The sequence below is a fragment of the Mustela nivalis genome (assembly GCF_964662115.1).
Source record: "Mustela nivalis genome assembly, chromosome: 20".
Lineage (NCBI taxonomy): Eukaryota > Metazoa > Chordata > Mammalia > Carnivora > Mustelidae > Mustela > Mustela nivalis.
Genome location: NC_139039.1, coordinates 14,708,329 through 14,718,336, shown reverse-complemented (window position 1 = coordinate 14,718,336; position 10,008 = coordinate 14,708,329). Strand labels below are relative to the sequence as shown.

At 34.5% G+C, this 10,008-nt stretch overlaps 1 protein-coding gene across 6 annotated transcripts in view; it reads right to left on the bottom strand.

Annotated features, from left to right (window-relative positions):
• The window catches only part of PURG (purine rich element binding protein G), a 36,973-nt gene that overhangs the window by 17,360 nt on the left and 9,605 nt on the right, over positions 1 to 10,008 (bottom strand). For 3 of the 6 annotated variants that reach the window (XM_082715105.1, XM_082715108.1, XM_082715107.1), the window contains exon 3: positions 5,032 to 5,098. The exons of 2 other annotated variants lie outside the window; for them this stretch is intronic. In XM_082715105.1, the coding sequence (XP_082571231.1) occupies positions 5,032 to 5,098 (67 nt within the window). Of the gene's footprint in view, positions 1 to 54; positions 4,856 to 5,031; positions 5,099 to 10,008 lie in introns of those variants that run through there. One more of the 6 variants, XM_082715109.1, reaches the window with a different exon arrangement.

Here is a 10,008-nt window from a genome sequence, read left to right as displayed (position 1 = left end):
ATTTGAATCAAGTAACTTTAGACATGGCATACTTAAAGTTAATGGGAGTGGATATTTTTCTTTTGTAAATTATTTTATCTCCAGTCCCTAGCATAAAGCCTGGCACAGAGTGGCCACTCGACATCCACTGAGTGAATAGAACAGGATCACTGATCTATTAAGCAAGGGAAAGAATTTTCTGAAGTAAAATTTAGGATAGGCAGGAAACAAAAGATCCCATATTCTACGCGTCTTAATTTGTTGAGTCAATCCTTGAAATAAAATGACATGGTATTTCTTATCGGGTTTTAAAATTACCACTTTCATTCCCACTTGGCATCATTTTGATTTGTCTATGAAGTTCTGTAATCCTGAAGCAAGATTTCAAAGCAAAACAGGAAGGAGAACAGTTGTGATTATGTGCAGAAAGATGATGGAAGTAATCAGCACAGTGCTAGGTGTGGAGGGGAACAGAAAAAAGGAAGAAACAGTCTCTGGTTTTAAACTTAATAAAAAAGGGGATTGGACAAATGAGACAGAGGGAACCGTCCACTGAAACTCTTTTCTAAAGCAACCATCGCTAAGTATGAAGGATACTGAGGAGGACAGGATGGACCATAAACGTCAGAAGAAAGAAAGAGCATCTGGGGAGAAATGAGGGAAGGCCAAACAAGGAAGCCGAAGGTACCTGGAAGAGAAGTTTCACTGACCCCAGGAATATAGATATTGAAAGGTTCCTATCATCTATTGTGATCCAATTCCCACAACTAATGAATAAGCAAGAGATTAAATGACTGGCCAGGCTCAGCTACAAGGCAGGGAACCCAGGCTTCTCACAGAGCGTCATTACCTCCATTGGGTACCAAGCCTTCTGTTCCGTACCACACCCACTACCCACCAGGAGGGAAAAAGAACTTAGAATTCTTAAAATTCCATGAATGCTTGAAACAATAGTTTGAATAATGCACAATACATTTTAGGGGGCTTTATTAATTATAGCACGAATACAGTGAGTAATTTGGCATCACATTCATTTTGTAGTTATTTTGTAACAAAATAATTACGATGAATCATTTAGAATTAAATTATTGAAAATCTGATGTAAGAATCGAACTCTATTTCCCTAAGATTGATTTTTTTCCAACATAAACTGTAAAAAAATTTCTATCAAATAAAACATAGATCTTATGTAATATTTCTAAAGTCAGAAGCAACTCACTTTAATGTGCACTGCGTGAATCCCGGCTTGGTATGTCATTAAGTGTAATTTTTTTTTTTTAAATCATTCAAACAGCAAATGGTGATTAACAAACCAAATTGCACGTAGTAACCTGATGACTCAAAGGATTCCTTAAATAGGAGTACAGTTTAATAGCACACAAAGAACAAGAATGCAAACTAGCTTTAGTTATTATAAATCAAATGGGCATTCTTTATTGTAAGTAAATTTAAAATTATAATTGATGAAGTATGTAATTATCAAAAAGGCTCAGGACTTGGGGAATTTTCAGCCTGAAGTTTTTACTGTATTAAAGAGTCTTCTGGGCAAAATACTAGTGCCAAGCTTATGTTAGCGACTACGGAGGAGAGGTTAAGTTCTAGGTGGCTGGCAGTGTGTGCCCTGAGGATTGCATGGCTAGCATTCGATGAATTTATGTGGTTTAGGTGTGATAATGGTGTGCAATGAGGAAAGATCTTAAATAGTGATGGGGCACTGGAAAGGAAAAAGAGTATTGCTTAGTAGATCACTGAATTGGATGCACTACAACTCTTTTCACTAAATATTTTCAACTCAAAAATTGTTCCTCTTATTGAGAAAACATTTCTAATTCTTTAATGGAGTTCAAAGGAATAATGAGATTCAATATTAAAGAATTTTCTTTGAAGTAAATATTATCAGTATGTTGCAGGAGATCATTAAAGCAATAGCTGGGTGCTACCAAAATTATGAAATTACTTAAAATTGTTCTAAATAAATAACATTTGTCTGAAAAAATCATATACATTCATATTATGGATTGTTAAATTCATAAGATGAAGAAAGCTTCAGTTACCATTATCCAAGAATCACTATCAACTAGTTTTTGTGTTAGTTTCAAGATAACTTAGGCCAAGAAAAGGTACATATTTTTCTATGTCAAAATCATGAGCATAATACTCAAAATTATAGCATTTCTGTTTATTTAGATGAAGATTGCTTGTAGGATTTAATGCTTTACTAACTTCTTCAAAAATAAAACTTTTTTAACTTCTTGAAAAATTTTAATAACAGAGGCAGAGAAATTAAAAAAAAGCTTTTGAGAAGTAAGAGTATTAAGAATGTTTCTTGGGTTTGGGTATTTCTTACTGCCAAAGATTTTGAAAAGAGTGCTTGAAACACTCCATTTGCAGAAAATGTATTTTTATTTGTGCCTATTTCCTCCCTAATTATATTTATTTTTAAGGGGGAGGGGCAGAGGGTGAGAGAGAATCTTAAGCAGGCTCCATGCCCAGGGTGGAGCCCAACCTGGGGATTGATTTCAGGACCCTGATATCATGACCTGAGTGGAAATCAAGAGTTGGGCACTTAACCAACTGAGCCACCTAGGTGTCTACAAATTATATTTCTAATAAAGCTGCTTAAAAGTAAGGTTTCATATTGGACTCAGCAAAGACTTTGAAAGCATTTAATGAACAATAACTCTGCGAAGTTCCAGACAAATTTCCAATCTACTACATAAATAACGAGGAACCAATTCTAGAATATACATAGGAAAAATCTACAGAAATTCGATGATTTAAGCTTAACTGCCCTGGCAATTCTAACCTCACACCTTAAACAAACAAACAAACATACAAGAAGTATCCCTCTAGAATTCCCTAGGTCTCATGAGGAATAAAGTTTCCCTTTCCTTGTAACTCAGAGGAACGCTTCCAGGACCAGATGTATTTCATTTGCAGTCACCCAAAGATTATAAGGATCACTTAATATAAGCACAATTGCTTTGTGATTATACATCTTTTTTTTTTTTTTTTTGAGAAGGCCCCACCCCCAGTGTGGAGCCTAATGTAGGGCTTGAAGTCACAACTCTGAGATAAGACCTTAGCTGAGATCAAGAGCTGGAGGCTTAACTGACTGAGCCACCCAGTTGCCCTGCAAATGTGAATCTTTTCACAAGTGAGAACTATAACAACACCGGTTGTAAAGATATACTTGGAGAGCTAAGTAGCAATAACTATAAACCCTTTATTGATAGGAGAAAGCAGATATGAGAAGAAAGTAGTCTGGTGGTTGCCATGGGATGGGGCAGAGGGATAGGGGATTATTCAATGGGCTTAGAGTTTCAGTTTTGCAAGATGAAAAAGTTTTGGATGTTGGTTGTACAACGAGGTGAATATACTTCACACTAATGAACTGCATATTTAGAAATGGCTAAGATGGTAACTTTTATGTTTTTTTAAATTTTTTAATCACAATAAAAAAAAAAAGTGTTGAACTATACCAGAAAAGTGAGGTATTCAGATTGACTAAGGATATTTTTTGTACTCCCAGTACATTGTGAGTTTCTATCAAAAAAAAAAAAAAAAAAAAAAAGAGAGAGAGAGAAAAGTCATTCGAGACTTAGAAGGTCAACTTGTGAGAAAGTGAAAGACCAACCACTTATGGACTTGACTCAGGCTGGAAAGACAGAATATTTTGGTTTTGAAATCTTGAATTTTGCAAAGTAACCAATGGTTACTTGTCAAATAGTTTGAATTTGAGCATAGGAGGTGGGGGGAGAAATTAGCATTCCCAGTGATCATTGCCCAGAAAGCTAGACAATATAATAAAAAGTCCTAGATTAAATACTTGGATTTATGTGTTTAGCCTCTCTATGTTTAAAGTGAGCGCTAGATATTACTTGTTGGTAGGATAACAAAAAAAAAAAAAATCGTTTTGGCTGATGGTATTAAAATCTAAACAACGCCAGCTGAAAAGATGATATGGAAGAAGGAATGCAAGTCTAAGGCCATGCATGACAAAGAATGGCCTCCACACCATTCAGAAAGAGCAGGACAAAAAAATGCCAGTTTCTGAACCCCACTCTGGACCAATCAAATCAGAATTACTGGGGGTGGGGACCAGAATCTACATGTTTAATAAATATACTACGTACACGAGTGTTTGAGAATGACTGGACTAAATTTTAAAAGGAGAAACTGCTGTCATTTTAATGGAGGTTAGAACTCATTAGAGGCAAATACACAGTTTAATGTTTAAGGGTATTCTTGATGACACCATCATGGCCATGATTCTTTGAGCTCCTTAGAGGCACATCCGAGAGTCTCTGTTGTTTTAAAGGAGGGATTATTGGATTAAAACAATCTCTTTGAAATATTAGAAGAGATATTCTTAAGTGAGTCAAATGGTAGTCTGTGTTGCAAGAACCAGCTGCCTGGCTAAGCTTGAAATGTTTAGAGCTATAATGAGAACTTTTATAGCTCTAAAGCAGGGATGACAAATAGCAAATATTTGGCATGAATGTTGTTCTTCTCTCTTTCCCTATAGATGCAGATTTCACATTCTCAACATACCACTTTAGGGCAGCCAATCAACTGTAGTAACGAACAAGATGAAACCAATTTGTCAGTACTGCTCTGGGGGCATGGAGGTGGTGTGGGGTGGGGGAAGACTGGTTTCCCTTTAAAATTTTATACACACACACGCACACACACGTGTAATATTCATGCAGTGTAAAATTCACTTAGCTAAATACTTAGAAATGTGTAATGCAGATATAGCTTATAGACTTTGGTGTAATACATTTTGACTTACTCAGCAGTCTCTCTAAAAGGCATTATTATTTGTCCACCGAAATATGCAAATGTTGTTATATCATGAGAAAGCGCAAGATGCCTGAAAGAAGGAAAAGAAAAAGTGGACCCTGCAAGTGAGAACGGAGTTCCGTATCGGTTCATACAAGATCCCTGAATTTAGATATTATTGCCACAGCCACCCTTTTGCCTTTTTTAAAGCCTTGAAACTCTCTGGGAGAGAATCACATATATTATTTGCAGCAATAATCAACCTACTTGGAATCTTGTTCTCTGATATGGAAACCTTAAGATGAAATAGCGAACCAGGTTGTTTTCTTTCCATCTTAAATCAGTGTGCAAGAAAAAATAGAGAAGGAGAATATTACTTAATTGCTTCAATCTTTAAACAAATTTAATTTAGACTTTTACAGAGACAAACTTTGATAATATCCGATGATTTGGGTTTCTAATTTACTGTACTATCACTTACGTCTTTCCAAATAAACCTGTAGCAGGTACTTTTGAAAAAGCAACGTAAGTACTATGTTCATTCCTTCAAATGGTTGTTTCTGAAAAATATGATTAAAAGTGCAAAATTTCTTATGAAAATCATAAAAAAATCGACCTAATTTTGTAGGGCAAATCTCATGAAGTCTATCTTAACTAATTCATTTAATTAGTACAGCTCATAAATATCTGAAAGTTTATCTTATATTGTGTTGCAGTAACAAGGGGAGGGAGGATATGATTATTTTTTCTTAACGTGTTTTCAGAATAACGCTAGAAATACCGAAATCCTAATTCTTTATCTAACTTGATCATTAATAGAAGACCTGAATACAAAAGTTCTAAGAATTCTCAAAATCCTGTCTCTCAGAGTTGAAAAGAATATTCAAGGTAATAACAATCCATTTTTTCTGATTTATTAATTCCCTTTACACATCCTAAATTAATTGCTTGTCTATTCTCTGCCTTAAAAAATTTCAGAAACAGGGAAACAGCACTAGTTCTTGAAGTCTGCCCTCAGGTTGAGCTGAAATTTCCTATAAATTTCCATTCTGCCTGAAATTTCCCCAGATTATAATTGTAAGACTTAAAATTTTGAAATCTAAAACTTAAATTGTAGCTATAATGCAAACAGGACAGAGAATTTTTTTTAAAAGTTATTAATATTGCCTGTAATGATCTTTTTGACTTGGTGCCTATCTCTGTTATGTTGATCTTTTTCACAACTGGGAAATCATTGTTTTCGAGCACTAATCATTGAAGGTGTAGTAGTTGGAAAGAGAAGTTAATGAACTTGCAGAACTGCCAAATGTATATGTATGAATGATCTAGTATTTCTGATAAAATATGATCCACTAGAATGACAGCTATTAAGGTTATATCATACATATTAATTATATAGATTTATATACAAAATATAATTTCATTAATTTTGATCAACACATTAATTATGGAATGTCCACAGGTTAGCAAACATAGTATTAATTATTTTTAAGTATGTTAGTTATGTTTTCAAATATGCTCAACAAGCATCCAGGGGAAGTATCTCTCGATTTAAATCAATGGGTCCCACTGTTAATTTGAAAAATGATCATAAATACATTACAGTACATATATAGTTCCTCTTTCCTACACATATAGATAAGACACAGGAAGATGGTGAAACATATGTTTTTAAAAGAAATTAGTATATTTATTATCATTTATATATCTTAAGAAACAATCAGCATTTTGAACTTCAGCTTTTATTTTCTGTTTACCTGGCCTACTTTAGTAATTATGAACCATTTGAGCTACATGACATATGTCACAAAATGGAAAATTGAGGGACTGAACTAATCCTAGGGTCCCTTTAAGACTTAATATTTAATATTCACTAACACTTGTATTAATAACTGTTGAGTATAGAAATCACTTACTTTCCTTTTTACTAAGATTTATATATCAGTTATTTAACAAATTAAAAATATGCTTCAGTCTTCATAAATTTGAATGCTAAACTTTTCATATAAGAATTCATAATTGTGGGCGCCTGGGTGGCTCAGTGGTTTAGGCTGCTGCCTTCGGCTCAGGTCATGATCTCAGGGTCCTGGGATCGAGTCCCGAATCGGGCTCTCTGCTCAGCAGGGAGCCTGCTTCTCTCTCTCTCTGCCTGCCTCTCCATCTACTTGTGATTTCTCTCTGTCAAATAAATGAATAAAATCTTTAAAAAAAAAAAAAAAAGAATTCATAATTGTTAATCCCTACCAGAATTATCTCAAAAGTGCTGTCAAAAAATCAGATAGAAGTTATAAAATGTAATGAAAGGATAAAAAGAGAAGAAAATGGTTTTTATCTAACGTCTAGGCAATTTATAAAAAATATTGTTTTAGATTTGTAAATTTTTCAAGACAGAATGAATAGCTCTGAGTCTTCTACCAACCAAGATGCTGTAGTTATTTTGACCACATTTCTCTTTCACGGTCTTTTGTAGCTAAGGTAAAATCACATCAACGTAGAGCAGTGGTTCTTAAAGTGGGGCCCCCATTTTAGCAGCATCAGATCACTTGGGAATGTGTCAGAAATGCAAATTTTTGGTCCTCTCCTCACCATCCCAGACATACAGACCATAAACTCAGGAAGTGGGGCCAGCAATCTTGCGTGTTAATGAACCCTCTGAGTGATTCTTAATCACAGCAAAATTTGAAAACCACTGGCCTGGAGTCATGGAGAAAATGTGTATCTGTAAATAGGGTAGTCATACCAGTTTATTCTGCTGTGGATAAGGATAAGAGGAGGAAAATTGGTAATGAAATATGGAAATAAGTAGAGTGGTATAGGAAGAATAAGATGGTAAAAGGAGTTGCAAGAAAAAATAAACTTTTCCCTAATATTGATAAGACTTATATCCAAATCAATTCAACACGACCATTTGGTTTTGGTTCATGAAAATGAAATTGTAGATCCATGGTAAATAGTAATTTGTCTCCTCTCTGCCCTTAAGGATTAAATTGGGATGATCCATCTATATTCTCATCATTTGATCTCTTTTCAAAATTATTGACATAGTTGGTTGAGATTAGAGGTTCAATGTCAAAACTATACTAAAGATCAAATAAACTGCATTTATTAGTACTGAACTTTAATGAACTAGATGAACCCTTCAATAAGGAGTGTCTCCTGCTGGTACTAGCAGCATACATAGGTAATAGTTTTGGATAAAATAATTCCTGGTAATCTGAGGCAGATTTACCAATGATGTTCCAGGATAGATTGTGCTTTATTAATCAGGGGGCTTACATTTTGGAGGAAGTCTTCAAGATACTTTGGCTTAATTGAATGAGCACAATCTTTTGGCGTGGTGTCAACTTGGGTTCAAATATATTAGTTCTGAAATACTAATATTTCATCTGAAATACTGAATCAGTTTCAAAAATCTCCAGAAAATCATATTAAAAAGGGGATAGTAATAGGGTTGTTAGAATGATTAGAATAGTTACAAGGGTTCAGCAATGCCTAATATATGGTAGGTGTTCAATAAGTAATAGTTGTTAGTACTAATAAATCTTGATCGACTCTTCCTTTTGTCACCACCTTCTCTTTAAAAATGGTCATGGTGCAATTTTTCTAGAGGCTAAACTCATTTCTGAAATTACCTGTCAATCATGCTAGTCAAATTATTTCCTGTAGATTCACTGTGTACTGAAAGTTAGATTAACTGACCTTTCAGTCCATATCTTCCCAAGTGAAATGTTATTATTCATCCTAAATTACTGTAAAGGAATATGGCAAGAGTGTTGAGAATAATTGAGTGAAGTAGTAGCTCTTCTTTCTTAGTCTACAGATCTAGTTCATAAGGCAATTTCTTTAGCCTTCTCTATTGTGTTTCAACTGTCACTTAAACAAATAGGATGGAGTGGGGTCATGGGGGTAGTGGGAGAAATTAGTGTTCTTACCCACTTCCAACAGGGTACAGTGCATCAGAGGGAGAAAAAGAAGGGAGGAAGATTAAGAGTGGTGGAATTTTAGAACTCTATTTCTATATATGTTTATAGTATGGCTTACCCTTTCTGGAGAAAAGCAATAGATAAAATTCCGTAATAAATTCAACTGAACTTTCTAACTATTTTATCCTATTGAGATTCTAGACTGTCAACCATTGGTATAAATCACATTGCTAGTCTGAAAAACTTAGAAATAAAATACAGCAGCTTCTGAAGCAAATGATAAGGACTTTTTTTTTTTTTTTTTAAATTTAGGTGTCTTGTACATATCCTTTTTTTCTAAATTATTATCTTATGGTTCTGCTGTTTTATTTAATGGGTACTTCTGGCCCTTGCGTGTGTTCTTTTGGTAAAGTTGCTCAGAATGTTTGAAATGGGAAGCTAAGGACAATTTCTACAAAATGGCAAGGGCAAATTATCACAAAACTAAATGATTCTCTCATATCCCACTTAGATTTCAAGCAACATTGAAGAAGAAACAATATAGCAATAAAATGTATCTGTTGTTTTGAGAAGAGGGGGGAGAAAAACATTTCTACAACAGCCAATTCACTCTATAGAATTTGACCGACCAGATTGCTAGTGTGAAACGGGCTAAAGGCTGGTTTAGTATATGGAATATGCCTGTAATGAAATTTTATGTGCACAGATATTTTGAAATTAATAAAATATGTATGTGTACACACGCTTCAAAATACACTTTGGTTATTCGAAAGCACTGTCTTTGATAAATAAATGGGCACCAAAAAGATTAGTCCAGTAGGAGAGGTCTCTCTTTTTTACCTTTGCTCTATTGAGAGTGGTGGTAGCGTACTGTCCACTGGAGGACCGGGGCACCTAATAAATGCATCTGGGGCAAAAAAAACCCTTGTGTGTTTTTTTCTTCCCCTTCAATCATCAACCTTGGTAGTTTCTCAAGGCTAAAAACAAAACAAACTCATTATGATGTTTTATCTTTGTACACCCTAGTAATTACAGGTCCTCTAAAGTAGAACCCTACTGTTCACGGTTCAGTGCCCTTCCTGATTTCCTTTGTTAAACATGATTATTGTAACATACTATGTTCAACAGACCAAGGAAATAGGGGTCAAGGGTAGTACTTCCTTCTCAGGGGCCCCTGCAGTGATAGTAGCAGTGTATCATTTAGCAATGTAATTTAAGGTTATTTCAGGTACAATGACATTTCAGGAAGTGATGTTATTTTTAAAATTCTTTTGCCATGTAGAATATAAGAAATTATTAGAGTATATAGAAACAAGTGATG